The 16,481-nt window shown below is 46.4% G+C and overlaps 4 protein-coding genes across 4 annotated transcripts; 2 read left to right on the forward strand and 2 right to left on the reverse strand.

Annotated features, from left to right (window-relative positions):
• Nucleotides 1-295: 295 nt before the first annotated feature.
• On the forward strand, nucleotides 296-7,548 carry LOC6043288 (apyrase). The gene is made up of 5 exons (XM_001858147.2): nucleotides 296-996; nucleotides 1,057-1,350; nucleotides 1,398-1,682; nucleotides 6,852-6,924; nucleotides 6,983-7,548. The coding sequence occupies exons 1-5, from the start codon at nucleotides 391-393 to the stop codon at nucleotides 7,486-7,488; spliced, it is 1,764 nt and encodes a 587-aa protein (XP_001858188.2). The 5' UTR covers nucleotides 296-390; the 3' UTR covers nucleotides 7,489-7,548.
• An 818-nt stretch (nucleotides 7,549-8,366) lies between these two features.
• LOC6043287 lies at nucleotides 8,367-9,014 on the reverse strand. Its single transcript, XM_038256128.1, has 3 exons — nucleotides 9,000-9,014; nucleotides 8,608-8,955; nucleotides 8,367-8,543 (listed from the first exon to the last, which is right to left on the reverse strand). Exons 1-3 carry the CDS (start codon nucleotides 9,012-9,014, stop codon nucleotides 8,367-8,369), a joined length of 540 nt encoding a protein of 179 aa, XP_038112056.1.
• On the forward strand, nucleotides 8,946-11,040 carry LOC6043286. Its single transcript, XM_001858136.2, has 2 exons — nucleotides 8,946-9,584; nucleotides 9,652-11,040. Exons 1-2 carry the CDS (start codon nucleotides 9,452-9,454, stop codon nucleotides 10,779-10,781), a joined length of 1,263 nt encoding a protein of 420 aa, XP_001858177.2. The 5' UTR covers nucleotides 8,946-9,451; the 3' UTR covers nucleotides 10,782-11,040.
• A 1,142-nt stretch (nucleotides 11,041-12,182) lies between these two features.
• On the reverse strand, nucleotides 12,183-13,110 carry LOC119767469. Its single transcript, XM_038256131.1, has 2 exons — nucleotides 12,578-13,110; nucleotides 12,183-12,424 (listed from the first exon to the last, which is right to left on the reverse strand). Exons 1-2 carry the CDS (start codon nucleotides 12,723-12,725, stop codon nucleotides 12,183-12,185), a joined length of 390 nt encoding a protein of 129 aa, XP_038112059.1. The 5' UTR covers nucleotides 12,726-13,110.
• Between the last annotated feature and the right edge of the window lie 3,371 nt (nucleotides 13,111-16,481).

Below are 16,481 nucleotides of genomic sequence, written 5' to 3' on the forward strand. Positions count from 1 at the left end.
AATTTCCATTATTTTCTATTATCTCAACAATGACAATTTTGTATCGTCACAAAAAAACCTGTTCATCTCTTCGAGTTCAAATATGCAAAATTTTGCGACCACCTGTTCAAACAGCTCCGTCCGCGAACACTTGTTGTGACTCAAGCCAGGATCGGTTCAGCCAGGTCGTTACCTGCCACCAGAGGAAACAACTGCAGGTCATTTACAATTACGTGTATTGACTGCCGTATGCGGCGGGTTAGGAGAAGCAAAAAAAAGCGCTTAATGTAAACAGAGTAAATTGTTTTAAATACTGTCGAGAGAGCCCAAATTGCCAGACGCTATCAGCATCAACGAGGTGAGAGCAGTTTTAGTTGGTTTGTTGATTGGAGAGAACACGCACTACTTAAAATGGGTGCGTTTTGGCGTAACAATTTCGGTTCGATTTTACTGCTAATGGCGGTGATCGTAGTAGGCGTTCTGGCGGTGAATAATATGCCCAAAAGGCGACGCGAGCTGGAGCACTTGTTCCCGCTTACTTTGGTGCATTTGAACGACTTCCACGCGAGATTCGAAGAGACGAACCTCAAATCTAACAATTGCACCGTTTCGGAACGAAGTGCCGGAAGTTGCATCGCTGGAATCGCGCGGGTCTATACGGTGATTAGGAATCTGCTGCACAGGTACAAGCACAAAAACGCCATCTACCTGAACGCCGGCGACAACTTCCAAGGCACACTGTGGTACAACCTGCTGCGATGGGAGGTTACGGCTGAGTTTATTAAGAAGTTGCGGCCTGCTGCGATGACGTTGGGAAATCACGAGTTTGACCACACGCCGGCTGGGTTGGCGCCGTATTTGGCCTCGCTGGACCGGGCACGTATTCCCACGGTGGTGGCCAACCTGGAGCTGAACGGGGAGCCTGCGCTGTTGAATTCGCAAATTAGGAGGTCGGTTGTGCTGGAGGTGGACCGGCGCCGGGTCGGCATCATCGGAGTGCTGTACGATAAAACTCACGTGAGTGCGAAGTTGAGTTTGAGTTAGTTTGAGATTCGTAAGGATGATTTTCTTCTTCAGACGATCGCCCAAACCGGAAAGGTGACCTTTTCGGATGCCGTCGAAGCGGTGCGGGACGAAGCGGCAAGGTTGCGCAAGCGTGGAATCAAACGGATCATCGTTCTGTCGCACTGCGGGTTGGACGACGATAAACGGATCGCTGCGGAAGCCGGAGACAACATCGACCTGATCGTCGGAGCCCACTCGCACTCGTTTCTGTACTCGAACGACACCGGTGCGCCGTACGATGCCAAGACGGACGTCATAGTGGGCGAGTATCCGGTTGTGGTGCAGAGCAACAACACCGGGAAGAAGGTAAAACACGTTTAGTTAGGCTATGACCGGATTCATAATTTGTGTAGATTCCAATTGTTCAAGCGATGGCGTTCGGCAAGTACGTTGGCCGAATCACGGTCTACTTTGATGAGCGCGGAAACCTTAAGTACTGGGAGGGATATCCGGTGTACGTGAACGGCTCGATCGTACCGAATGCGCAAATCGTGCAGGATATGCAACCATGGCGACAGAAGCTGTGGACGCTCGGATCGACCGTGGTGGGTGAGACTCGAGTGCGGCTGAACCGGGACACGTGCCGATCGCTGGAGTGTTCCCTGGGGATTGTGGTGGCGGATGCTTTCTCGGATTCGGTAAAATTTCTGTTCAAGAATTTTTTTTTTTTTTTTCCTTAGCGCTATTTATTTGGCTTCTTGTATTTAACATTGTTGGGCCAGGTTTTGCGTAAATTATTTGATCACATGTCAATGTTTGACATGATGATAAATTGAGCTAAGCATTTATACAATTCAATATTTTTAGATTTAAGTATAACTTCTAGGTCCGGAAGTATGCCAGCTCTAACGATTTTCCTCCACAGCTCTCCTCGAAAATCCTCGTACAAGTCGCACGTTAACAACAGGTGGTTGGGCGAGGCCGCCCCCAGCCCGCACTCGCACGTGTCGTCGTCGATGATGTTGTTGCGTCTCAGGTGTGCAGCGATTCTGGAGTGATTGCTGATAAATTTGGAGAGGATTACTATCTCCCTCCGAGAAAACTCAGTCCCGTAGAACCAAGGTGTTGTGGACACTCTCGGCAGGATTCCGTGGCAGAACCTGCCCTTGTCGCCGTTGTCCCAGTTGTTTTGCCATTGCTGCAATGCCTTCACCCGACTTGGGTACGAGATGTCCAACGAATTAAGCTGGTATGTTTCTGGTTCTCCTTCTGTACACGCAAGTTTTGCCGCCGCATCTGCCGCTTCGTTCAGTGTCACGTTCCTGTGTGCTGGCACCCACATTAGGGAAACCGTTTTCCCTGCTTGCTCGAGCTGCATGATGTGGTTTCGCACATCGAACCAAGGGATCGGTGTAGTTCCCTGGAGACTTCTGTTGTGCAGACTGTTTAAGCTGCTCAAACTGTCCGACAGAATCAGGAACTCTCTACCCGGATGTTGTGCGATGTGCTGTACTGCTTGCCGAATCGCCAGCAATTCGGCCAAAAATACTGATACAGTTTTAGGTAGCTTGATCTGCTTCACGATCTGGAGACTTCCATCCACTACTGCGTAGCCACAGCCGTCTTCATCTTTCGATCCGTCCGTAGCAAATACGATGGAATTTTGGTACTTCTGCGAGATGATACCTTCGACGATTCTGGGTATCCTTGAGACCGGTTCTCCTCGAATAGCGCTTTGGACAGAAAAATCAATCGAAATGGTTTTCTGCCTTATCGCAGCAGGGTACAAGAAACATGGCAGCGCTTGTACTGTTGTTAGATAACCCGTGTGTGATCGAAACTGAAGAATCATTTTCCGGATGAATGATGGAGGCAGTTCTCCGTTCAGCACAGGTGCAGCGTGGCGCCGGTGCCAGGTCTCCAGGGAATAACGACGATTGACGAACTTGGCGAGTAGCATTTGCCTCCTCAGGCCGAGTGGCATGATTCCGGCCAACGCCTCCAAGGATCCGGTGTGCGTTGTTTTGGTCGATCCCAACGCTATCCTCAAACAATTCCACTGAATGCGGTCCAGCTGGATAAGTTCCCTTTCCGGAGCTTCCCCGAAAAATATCGACCCGTAATCAATAATCGATCGGACACAGGACTTGTAGATTGACAGCAGCGCGCTCGGGTGCGATCCCCACTTTTGACCAGCCACAGACCGCATGAAGTTCACGTACAAGGAAGTCTTCCGCTTCACCATCCTGATTTGACTGGCCCAGCTCAGTGTTGGAGTAAGGTTGATTCCCAGCAACGTTATGTATTCCTTGTACTCTACTACTGCTCCGTTGATGTAGAGTTCAGGAACATCCGGCAGACATCTTTTGCTGAAGATCATTGCGGCGCACTTTGGTGGTGAAACTTCGAGACCAAGTTCTTTCAGCATTCGTACCACTCCATCCAAGGTTGTCTGCAGGGTGTTTACCGAGTCCTCCACTTGTTTACCTCGAACTGCGACTGTGATATCATCAGCGAAATCTAGTTTGATCGAACATGTCGGAGATGGTTCCATCGGTTTGCGAATCACGACGTTGAAGCACAATGGGCTGAGTGGTGATCCTTGAGGTAGACCCATCCAGGTTATGCGGACTAGCCAGGTGACGTTGTCGAGCGATGCCGTCAAAATTCGTTCACCGAACAACCCATGCAGCGCTTTGATCAGGCAGGCTTCGACTCCAATCTCTCGAAACTCTTGTAGCATTATTGGGATCTGGACATTGTCGTACGCACTCTGGATATCGATGCTGCACATTGCAACATGCTCTCTGCGGGAGAAGGCTGTGTGCACTTCTTCAACCAGCAAGTGTAGCGCATCCATTGTCCCTTTACCTTTCCGGAATCCGCAGACTGTATCCGGCAAGATGTTGTTGTGTTCCAGGAACCACTCCAGTTTTTCCTTGATCATGCTTTCGTAAGTTTTGCGAAAGCATGATGCCAGGGCAATTGGACGGTACGATTTCGAGTCGTCGGTTGGTTTTCCAGGCTTTAGGATGGGGATTATCTTGAAAACTTTCCACGATTCTGGTATGGCGCCATCTTCGTAGATTTGGTTGAATATTTGTACCAGGGTCACTTGAGCGTTGAAGGGAAGTTTCCGTATTGTTGAGTAGTTTACGTCATCTGCACCAGGTGCTGTGTCCTTCCCCTGTTTAAACACTGTTTGCAGGTCGTGTATAGAGAAGTACGATTGTCCATTGTGCCTCCCACAGTCGCAGGCCGACTCCGGCGGAGGAGGTGGCCTCGCCGAAGAGGGCGCTAACCGATCGAGAACTTCCTCCAATATCTGCTCATCCCTCAGCGTTTGTTGTCTGCCAGCAGCTCTCCCCTTGTAACGCTTAGCCCACCTCCATAGGTCTTTGACCGATGTTTGTGAGTCCAGCGTGTCACATTTGGCTCTCCAAGATTGAGTGCGCTTAGATTTCACCAGATCCTTGAACCGTTTCTCTGCTGCAGAATAGTCCTGATAGGCTTCGTAATCGAGTGAGCGGCGCCAAACGCTGAACTTCTGGCGACTTTCACATTTTGCTGCATCCAACTCGTCGTCCCAAAACGGAAGTGGCACTTGCTTCGTTGTCTGTAGCGGTCTTGGTGGCGGGCATGCTTGTACCAGGCTGGTTTTTACGATCTGGAAGAACTCGTCGTACGTCGGATTCCGATTCCTGGTTACTGCTTCTTCCACAAGGTTTTCGTACAAGGTCCAGTCCACTTTTTTGTAATTGATGGCTGGAAGTGTAACGTCCGAGTGGATCGAGGTCGTACCGAAAGAAATCGGCAGGTGGTCACTTCCGTAGGGATAGTCCAGCGTCTCCCACTCGAACAGCAAGCTTATGTCGGCCGACGCCAAAGTGACGTCAATGGCGCTGGCTGATCTTCGTGCGTCCACTCTGGTGTAGCTTCCGTTGTTTAAAACTACCATCTGCGCCGCATCCACGGCAGCATCAAGTGCTTCTCCTCGCGCGTCGTCTCGGTGGCCTCCCCATGTTGAGTGCTTGGCGTTCCAATCTCCGCCCACGATACATGGCGCGGGAATGTTCTTGAGAAAAGTTTCGAGCTCCGCTGGCGAAACTGATGCGTCCGGGTGGATGTATACCGACACTATCGTCAGCGTACCGAGGTTGCACACTACTTGGCACGCTACTGCATCTAGTCCCACCGGGGCGACCAGGTGGAATGTTTTAGGGTGCATTTCCTTTCGAGCAGCAACAAAGACTCCCTTCGAGTTGCTTGTGTGGTCTTTGCGAAATAAGTGAAAGCCTGGAAGGTTGAAGCTTGATGAAGTATCAAGGTGACTTTCGGAGATCAAAACAATGGATGTTTTGGTTGTGTTGATAAGGTTGATAATACTTGCCGATTTAGTAGAAGCTCCCCTGCAGTTCCATTGCAGGAACTGCAGAGGCAGTGCCGACGCTGGCGCGCCTGAGGTGACGGTTTATTATAATCTCAGCGTGCCAACGTATTGCTTCACCTTATCGACCAGCAACTCGTTGACCCTTGTGCGGAAGACTTCCGTCGTTACTTCGTCTTCTTGTGGGTCCATCAGCTTGGAGATTAGTTCCGACATGGTCGTCGAATCCACTCCCTCCTTGATGGCATTGGCGACAGGTTCATTGATGTTCAGCTCCAATGTTGGCAAAATGTCCTCGTTGCCGTGGGAGTCGACAACGACTCTCTTTTTCGGCCTGTGTTCATGTTGACTTTCTGAAACCGCGGGAACTCGTTTAGGGTTCTTGGTTCCGGGGACCGCGCGTTGACGTGGAGTGGCCTGGGATGTCGAAGGTCCGGCGAGAGCCGGTTGGAGTTGAGCGGACGGAGTCGTCGAAGGTCTGGCGGATGCCACCGAGTTGGTAGTTGACCGACCGATGCTTGAGAACCAGTCGGTAGGTCCTTGGGAGTATGCCTGCTGACGCTTTTGACTTGCTTCTTTTTGTTCCTTGGCCTTGGGGCAGTCCTTGTGGTCGGCCCTGTGTTTCCCGGAACAGTTCACGCATGTTGGGTTCGTCTGATCGCATTGGTGGTCGTCAGCCACCTCCTTCTCCGGGCAGAACAAACATCTCTTCTTGGATTTGCATCCCTTATCGCCATGCCCAAAACGCCAGCAATTTTTGCATTGGCGCATCGGGTAGTTGTAGGGTTTGACCGAGTACAGCACGTAGTTGAGTTCCACATGGGTAGGTAGTTTCAGACCGCTGAAGGTGACCACAGTCGTAGTTAGCGCTGTCTCACCACCATCTGCGGTCTTCTTCTTGATGCGGCGAATTTCGAGCACATCTGGGTTGTTGAATTGGACGCACTTCGTTTTGTCGTAGGCCCTGGCGTCCTTCAGCTCATCGTCAGGAACTTCCAGCCCGATGTGGGCAACGCCAAGGGTTTCGACCAACCGCTGGGGGATGGTGCATGTAAGGTTTTTATGTCGAAAGTCGCACAGCTCGTTTGCGGCACGCGCCGTTTTCATGAGCACCTTCATCTTCTTTTTGCCAACTGGCATGGCTTTCACGAAGTCGGGGCCGAACTGCCCAATCAGCTTCTTGGCAAGCGTTGAAGGAGCCAGGTTGGCCGTTCCGGTCGTTTCCAGCATAACCAGGAAAGGTCCCGTGGAAAACGGAGGATATCTTCGCTTCCGAACCGGGGTCGCATTTTCCGCATTCGCCATAGCAACAAAACGATGGATTGTACCGAACAAAGGGACTTCGCGAGCTCTTTTGTTCGAATAAAGCAAAACTAATCAACAGCGCAGGACGTCTGAACGTCTGTAGCTCACCGTGGTTTGCTTGTAACTGCTGTTCAAGAATTCGAAATCTTAAATTTTTAACCTCCTGAATTTTTAGTGGACAAACGCCACCTTTAAACCGCTGGCAATGATTCAAGCAGGCAACTTCCGGAACCCAATTCCGGTGGGATGTAAGTCCCATAGCAATTGATCTCTTGAGAAGCTTATACTAATAACTTCAATTTTTAGCAATCACCAACGGTCAAATCATCGAGGCGGCCCCGTTCGGATCCACTGCAGACATGGTCAAAATCAGCGGAAAGGACATCTGGTCCATGGCGGAGCACTCGTTCACGTGGGACATCGAGGGCCGCACTAATTGCTTGCAGGTGTCCGGATTAAGAATCCGGATTGATACCACCAAGCCATTCTACAGTCGTGTGGTTTCGATCGACGTTCGGGATTATTCCAACCCGAGCCAGGAAGTTTACAGTCCACTGAACCCTAGCGCGGATTATTACGCGGTTGTTCCGTCGTACCTGGCCGACGGCAAGGACGGCTTTGCGTGGATGAAGAACGCAACCCGGCGCTGGTCCGGCCCACTCGATTCGGATTCGTTCACAAACTACGTAGCGAAGGTGAAAGTCATCGACAATCTGCAAACTGGTCGAGTTCAGGTTTGTGGAGTCAACTGGGACTGTGCCAACAATGTTGCCTTGCCGTTAAACGACGATGGAACTCCGAAAAAAGCTTGAAAATTACCTTGTTTTGTTTTCGTAAATTTTGTTCAAATAAATTCCCGTTTTGAAACTCAACAGCACCTCACTCATATCCGACAAGCCAATTTCCCCCTCAAAACACATCATTCCGTCGGTGTTAAAATTGAAAGCGTTGCCCAAAATTTGCATTTTAATTGAATCAAGTGAATGTTGCTACTATTGCATCTTTCTCCACCTTTACCCTCCCCCTCGCTGCATCTCATGTCGATGCTCTAATCCTGGCTTTGCTCAAAAACGCTGAAACCATCCCCTGTACCGTCGTAGTTCTAAATCTGCAGCGTTTAGCAAACCCCTTTCGGAATTCGGTTCACATCATAGTAGGCACCATGCAGGTCGAACAGGAAAAAAGCCGGCTCGAACCTCTGATAAATGAAAATGGATTTGCATCATGGCAATCTGCGATGCAAAGGATGGTTCACGAGGGGGTGGGGAACACCCCACGTGGGTACGGGAGGCAATTTTTTCAAACGTTTGAACTCGCTGCTCCTCACGTGGTGCGTCCGATATTTCATATTCATGCGATTGCCTTTATTTCGGGATGGTCAGCAATTTGTCGGTTATTATTAAAATTAGTTGAACCGTGAAAAATGTTGCATTCTGGGTGGCGTGGGTGCGTGGAAAGTGCATACTGCAAAGGGGTTAAATTTTCAGGATTGGCGTTGAGTGATTGGAAAATTGCAATATTTTTAAGCTGAGCTTTCAATTACTTTTAACTCTGACGATTTAAATTCTGATGCAATTTCGATCTATTGAGTACTTGATGATTGAAACTGTTAGTTTAAATAAGTTTAAATAAGAAACATTTTTTATACAATTGAAAATTTTACAGTTTTATTTCAAGCGAATAATCTAAATTAATGATCAATTACAAAAATGGTTGCATAAAACTCAATACCAAACACTGGAACAAGCACCGATCTGTTTGCCGCCTGGTGCTTAACATCGATTCCCACGCGGTACTCCCCGGGAGGTGCCAGTCTAATCAGCGTGTTGTTCGTATCTATGTGGAAGTTACGAACCGCGTAATTACCCTAAAAGAGATGCGTTGATAACAACAACAGTTTCAGAAGCACTCTTTGTGCCGCTGCCACTCACCGTTTCAAAGGGGCACTCAATGGTCAGGTTTCCGTACTGGTTCATTCCGTCCATCATCATCGACACGAGCAAGTCATCGGAGCTGTCCCGCGCGCAGACATCAAAGGTTGACTCGAGCAGCGTTAGATACTGATGGTCGGAACCGGCCTCCCGGGCAGTCAGATCCATTCGCAGCTGCAGACCGGACGAGATGTTCTGGTAGATCAGTGCGTCGATATCGACCACCGTACTGCTGCGGCTGCTGCTGTCCGTGCCGTTCCGCAGCGTGATAAAGACCTTGGCGTAGTCTTCGTTGTTCTCAAAGTGAACCTCGCGGATCGCGATGCCGATCGTGGCTAGCGATGGCGGCTAACGAAGAGTGCGAGATAAGAGTGAGTGGTTGGAGTGGGTGCCCGAGATGTGTTCATCTTTGTTTGGATTTTACCGTTATAGACGCGGTGTGTGAATTTGGGATCTTTGTCGAATAAGTAATAAAAATCAACTTGAAAATTTTTTAGAAATTCTGCTCAAACTAGGTACAAGTAATCCCAAAAAGTTCAATTTTATCACACCGATTGCAAAGTTCCCCGAAACCTAGTTGTGGTTTGTGGGTACCGTTCATTCAACTCGCGAGCAGTTCGTGGACGTTTTGTTTTAACGGCCGCCTCTTCAGTGTGCTTCCTCGCGATGCGTATTTCACAAACTTGCTCGGTTCCACCGAGCTCGGACACACACGTGCGGTTTATTCAGCTGGCGACCACTCGATCAGACTGAACCCCGTTAGTCCATCTCTTGGTCGATCGTACGGCAGCATCTTGGTTCTCGTGAAACAGTCTCAAGTGAAAGTTTGACCGATCGTCGCAGAATGTGGAACGCGTTTGGTCTAGCGGCACTGGTGCTGCTCGCGCAAATCGAGCTCAATTTCTCGAGAATTGCACTCGAGACGTCGACGGTTGACTTTGGCGGCAGTACGGGGAACGACTACGAGAAAGATTATGGTAAGTTGGTCAACCGCTTGGTGTTCGGCAGAATTGATAACCGCAAGTTCCTTCCTCCTTGTTGTAGGTTGCAAAATATCTATGAACAAAGATCTAAACCTCAAGCAGCCACTGTTTCTCGTGCCGGGAACGAAGCAGTTCATCACACCGATCACCAACACAACGGATCTTTTGTTCCACCAGGGGGAACAGTTGGAACTGTTCTGTACCCGAGGCTTCGGTCATACCGGGGACAAATCGATCGTCACTACGTGTGACGACGCCAACGAGTTTGTCCACAACGGTAAGATCTACAACATTTCGCAGCTGGTCTGCAAAGCGCCCGTTTATCACGTGGCCAGCCGCACCGAAGAAAGGTGCTTCAACAACGCAAGACTCGTGAAAGTCGGCTTCGAACTCGACGATCGCTTCCTCAAGCTATATGAAGTATGCTTCGATGAAGAAACGCTTGGAACCCACTACGTAAAGCACGCCCTCTACCCGTGGAACGTCAAACATCAATCCTCCAAACGGCCCAGCTTCATCCAGGGCGACTACTTCCCGGATCTTAAAATGTCCAAACTCTACTCGTACGACTCCCAACGGGACGCCCTCGCCAGAATCCTCGGATCGCCCGAGCACGCCGACACGTTCCTGAATAAAAAGAAGGACATCTTCCTCGCCCGCGGCCACCTCGCAGCCAGGGCCGATTTCGTGTACGGCTCGCACCAACGCGCAACCTTCTGGTTCCTCAACGTGGCACCGCAGTGGCAAAAGTTCAACAGCTTCAACTGGCAGCGGGTCGAAACCGGCGTCAAAGATCTTATCGCCCAGCGTGGCCTCGAAGTCACGGTCTACACCGGAACGTACGGAATCCTCGAACTGCCCGACGCCAACGGAGACATGCAGCAAATCTTCCTCGACTTTGACCCAAACAACGGCGGACGCGTTCCGGTGCCCAAAGTGTTCTACAAAGTTCTACACGACGAGTGGCACGACGCGGGAATCGCGTTGATCGGCGTAAACAACCCGCACGCGACGCCCGAGCAAATCCAGCAGGATTACGTGTTCTGTGAGGATGTGTCCGACCAGATCAAGTGGCTCAAGTGGAAGCCGGAGAACATCTTGGGAGGATATTCGTACGCGTGCGACGTAAACGAGTTCAACGCGGTGACGAAGCACTTGCCGCTGGGGAAGGTTGAAAAGTTGCTAGTTTAGGATTAAAGTTAGACTTACGGATGATAAGGCCAGTAGAAAACCCGCTAGGAAATGCCGAAACATTGTGACTAAGCTGGACCGGGTTATGTGTGAGGCAGTACTGAACTAAGCTGTTGGGTATGCTATTTCAGTTTTAAATAATCATTTCACGCTTGGAAAGACTTGAAGTACTATTTCAGATGTTCAAATTTTAATGTGTTTCTCGCCTCGTTACCTCTAGATAAATGTTTAGATTATGATTGTTGAGAAAGTCATTTTTGGCAAATACATTTTATTTCTATGTATTTTCACTTATTCACTTAAACGGACAAATCATTTGCTCCTGCTGTCTCCCTTCGCAAGCAAAATAACGTTTGACGTTGCAGTTCTTGTCGTTCCACTGCCAGGTAATATTGAGTGTCGCATACTTGATAACACCAAACTCGACGCAACTTTCGTTTCCTCCTTTGTTGTCCGGCTGGCGTACGGCCCAATTCGTCCAAACTAGCTGCCTCCCAGAGCCATGCCAGTAAAAGTTGCCCTCCTCCGCCAAATCACTTGCTCCTACCCAAATCATTGTGGTTTCTTTTTTGAAGATATCCGAAGCTACGATTGCCTGTTGCAATTTAGTCTCCACTGTCAATCTCCGCTAGTCGCATTCCGCGATAGTTGCAGTACTCTATAACGAATAAAAATATTTTCAAAATAAATTAAGCTTGTACTTACCTGATATTTTGTTATTAAATAATTAACTTCACATTTCACTATTAGCTGTAAGTTGAGCAAAACAACTAGATTTACTAACAGAACATTCGCTTTCTTCATCCTGTCTTGAGAAACGCCAGTATGAGAATGACATGAATGGTTTCAAAGTGCTGATTAGTTCTGTTTTGTTGTTACAAACACAATCTCAACTCTGGCGAATTTGGTGATAAAGAGTGACGTTGTTCAAAAATTCACTAATTCAAAATCGTTTTAAAATTGCAGCGTGCAGCGTACAAAAAGAGGGATTTATAACTGAGTTTAAAAACTGAATAAAATGTTTTGACTTTGCCAATATTTTGAATTTTTTTCTGGAGTCAACTTTGGCTTTTTCAAAAATAATTTTCTCTCAAGCTTTCAGCTATGGATTCCATCGTTTCTTCCAAGCGCCAGAAATGTCTAGCGAGTGTTGGAACACTTCGCATAGACGCCTTTGCTCCCAACCGCTCCAGACAAGCCAGTTTTCAACAAAATGTGCTGATATTTGGCTTGAGAGTCCCTAAGTAAAAGGGCTAAAAAATTATACCAGGTTCCATACCTTTTTGAGAGTAGGTTTAAAGGCAAACAATGAGAATGATGCACAGAATTGTATAAACTCATTCTACTTTCCCATAAAAAACATACAATATTAAACAATACATCGGAAAACAAATCTCAAAATCACTTCTTCGACCCGCTTTCACCAGACTGCTGTTCCTGCTTCTTCCCATCCGAATCCCGAGGCACCTTAATCTTCAGGTTGAGCACGTACGTCTTGGGATCGCACTTAAGCACCAACGATGGCTTCATGCCGTCCCTCCGACCACCACCCCCATCGTCGTCATCCTTCAGGGAAGCCCGTATCCTTTGGGTGACGATGGCAGACGTCGTGGCATCGCTTGCACCATCCCGGGACAATTCATCTGAAAATCATTAAATTACGCGCGCTCAAATCTTGTGCACTCACGCCCTCTTCCCGATAAGCTAGACAGATCATCGACTCACGCTACGTGACACAATGGAGACGCGGGGTCTCCCACCCCCCCTCTAAAACAGGTGACAATCATTCAACTTACAATTTATCGTCCTCTTCCGGCCGGCGTCGTTAGTCCCGCGAGGGCTTAGCTGATGCTCGAAAATCTCCCGCCACTTTCTTGGCTCGTTACTGTCATTACTCGCAGCACGACCCCCCGGTGTCCTAATTGGCACCGACGATTGCCGCATATCGTCAATTACCAGAATGCTGCTGCAAACGCTGCTCTCACTCGAGTCCCACGCGGCAGCAGTCTTGTAATCGGACTCCTCGTGCGCCGGTGTCGGTGGTCGATTCTGGTGCTGGCCACCACCCTCGGCCACTATTAGCCGCTCGCCCAGGGCATTTTTATAAATGACGACCGTTGAACCTCGCTCATCAATTTTCGAACCGCCGCCACCGGTTTTTGGTTTTTGTGGCTTCTCGTCGTCGTCGGCAGCTGCAGACGGAACGGGTGCACTTGGGCCAGGACCAACTTCCGATGTGGGAGAGAGGAAAAGAGTGCGAGAGAGCAGCAGCAATATTGATCCCTTTTATTAATGAGCAACGATTAGTTGAAAAATGAGGCTTTTCCCGGGGGGAAAATGTGCTCATGAGTGTAGAACGATTAACCCAATTGCCAATAAAAAGACTAATTTGTTTTAAAAACGGTCGTTAAAGTGTGCTCACCACTCGTCGTTTGGGAAGGTTTTCTTTCTGCTGAACTGGCCGGGACAGATAACGACGATGCTTTCTTGTGGCTGTTCCGGATTAGACTCTTCCGGAACTCTTCATAGCCTTTCTCTGGGGATTTTACTTGACCGTTGAGTGATTTTTCTTCACTACCTTCCAAAACTGTCGATTCTAGATTTGCGTTTGGTTCTCCTTCAAACAAGAATGTTAAAAAAATGTTAGAATAAAACTAAAAAAATCACTTTGAACCGCAATACCATCTCGTAAAATCGTCGGCACTTCCAACACCCCAGGCGTGCTCGCCTTGGAAAAATCCAACTCGGGCAGGGTTCCCACACGATTGAAGAAATAGCTGCTAGCCTCGCGAACCAACAAATCCGGTGAGTTATGAGGTGACACCACGACTGGCTTCAAAGGGCTTGGAGTGTTTGGAAACCTTGGTTCACTTCTTCTTCGTGAAAAGGAACCAATTCGATTTGGCACAGTTAGTCTTGAGGCATCTAGGCATAAATTATAATAGGGATGAGTAGTGCCCCAACATTTTAATCAGTAAAAAGTACCTTTCTGTGGAATTTCTTGCAATTTTCTGTTTGAGTTTGCATTGTCTTTCTTCAAATTTGATCCGTTAGGGGTGGTGATCATTATTTTAGGATTGTTTGATTTTTTCCCTGTTTGAATATTTTTTGCTAAAGTAATTCCAAACAAAAAAGACGCAATTAAAAAAAATCGCTGGCATTTCAAATAGTGTCACGCGCTTTTTGAAATGTAAATGAAGAATTGTCAAGCGAATGATAACAGTCCAGACTCGCTTATCCGAAGCCCCGAATATCCTATGTTTCGATTATCCGAAGATCGATTATCCGAAAGTTTGTATGTGACTTTGAATAATCAAACCATGAACAAGAAAAACGTTCGTATATTTTTCATTTTCTTGTTTTTAACATCAGATTCGAGGTCTGCGGCCCAAATTTAGTCCCAAATTTAGTCCGCCTTTTAATTTACAGAATTCATTTTTTCAATACTTCATCATCGCCATTTTGGCCGCCATCTTGGATTAAAAAAATCGAAATCATTCTTAAACTCGGCAACCAAAAATATGAAGTCCGATTATCCGAAGGTTGGTATGGACTTCGGATAATCGAATCACGAACAAAAAACATTGTTTTTTGTATTATTTTTTCTTACTTTAAACATCAAAATCGAGTTCTGCAACCCCATTTTAGTCAAATTTGAATCGAATCACGAACAAAAAACATTGTTTTTTGTATTATTTTTTCTTACTTTAAACTTCAAAATCGAGTTCTGCAACCCCATTTTAGTCAAATTTGAATGGTTGATTGCCTATTAAATAAAAAAATTGCATTTTTCAATATTTCAACACCGCCATTTTGGCCACCATCTTAGATTAAAAAATTCTAAATCACACGTTGATTAGGGGCCATTCTTAAGCTCAATAATCAAAAATAAGACAGCGAAAAAAAATCGAATTGATTATTCAAAGTGAAATTTTGCCAAGGCCTTCGGATAATCGAGTCTGGACTGTATTCAGGATTACACTAAAATCTGCGTGTTTTTCAATGGTCAGGCCTACTGCGTTAAATTAACCCCGACAATTTTAATGGACTGGAAGCTTCAACAACGACTAGGGTACTGTAATGATTCGTAGACCGTTAGTATGTGATCTGAGAATGTGTTAGCTAAAAAAAATCAAAGTGATCAAGGATGAATGAATCGGAGATGACATCTTATACCTTTTGATAGCTATTTTGGAATGCCTATTATCTGAAGGCCTCGGAAAAATTTCACTTCGGATAAATGATATGTCCTATTTTTGATATGTCCTATTTTTGATTGTCGAGCTTAAGTATGAACACTGAACTACTCTAAAGTGGTTTAGAACACTAGCGTGCCCAGGGTGGGGCAACATGGGGCAGTTGCCCCACCATCCTCGGAAATTTGTTCTAAAATTGGGCAGGGGGTGTCCATAAACGACGAAATTTTCAAAACTCTAATATTTTTGCCCCACCTTCCTTGAGAACCTGGGCACGCTAGTGGTTTAGAATCAATAAATCCAATATGGCGGCCAAAATGGCGATGACTGAATATCTAAAAAAATATCGGAAAAAGCATTTAGTTATTTTAAAGCAATCAAGCATTTAAATTTGACTAAAATGGGGCCGCAGAAGTCGAATTCGATGTTAAAAGTAAGAAATTAAAAAAAAAGAAAAAAGTTTGTTTTGTTCATGACGCAATTCTCCTTCAGGTAATCGAACTTCGGATAATCGAGTCTGGACTGTATAAGGCAATGCTATTAGCTTGAATCGTTTTTCCAAAGATTTGATTTGGATTTGATTATTCTACGTGGAATTTTAATGAAGAATTCGGATTTTAGTTACCGCTCAAAAAATTACATACTTTTCGAATTGAGATTTGATTGCGGTCGCAATACAGATCCATTTTTCATATCCGGAGAAACGTTTGACAAGTTGAAAACACTAATAACTGATGTGTCGGATGAAGATGGTTTTCGGCTGTTTTGCCGCTCAAGTTTATTTTTTTCTGTTGAACAAAATAAAACAATTTTAGAAGTTATTTTAAAGTTTAATGAATTACATCGCCACTACCTGGTTGGACAATACCGGGTTCAATGGATGAGTGCCGCCTTGCTGGTTTGGAGGATGGCGTTTCTTTAGATTTTTGGAGGTCCGCATTTTGATCTAGACTTTTCGTTTTAGAAATTGATTTTTTTCTTTCAGAAGTAAACCTTCGATCTTGAATAATATTTTGAGAAGAATTTTTCCTTTCTTGAATTTCTAGAGAAGGTATTTCAAAGTCATTTTGAGAATTTAAAAAAAATCTCCTACACTAGAGATTTGAGCATGACTTACTTTCAAGTAACTTGTTGGAGTTGTGGAAATTAAAGTTTTGAGAATTTCGCTTTTTCAGATGTTGTTCATCATCTAAATTCAAATAAAATGAAATAAGATAGATGTAACAACAAATAGCTTATAAATTGAATCCAACCTGTCAAACGATTATGCGTTACATTGATTTTACCTTGAATTGATTCTTTTCTAGATTGTTCTTGTGGAATCTTGTTTCCAAAGGTGGATTCTTTTCGAACAGGACTTACTGCGACAGAATTTCTATCCGAATTGGTAGATTCAACAATGATTGAGGAAGATTTTTTTCGACCCGTTAGCATATCTTGAGAACTTTTATTTTGCATCGTTTTACTCGACTTTGAAAAAAGCCTTTTGCGAACACCTTTTGCA

This window comes from Culex quinquefasciatus, chromosome 2 (genome assembly GCF_015732765.1).
Source record: "Culex quinquefasciatus strain JHB chromosome 2, VPISU_Cqui_1.0_pri_paternal, whole genome shotgun sequence".
NCBI lineage: Eukaryota > Metazoa > Arthropoda > Insecta > Diptera > Culicidae > Culex > Culex quinquefasciatus.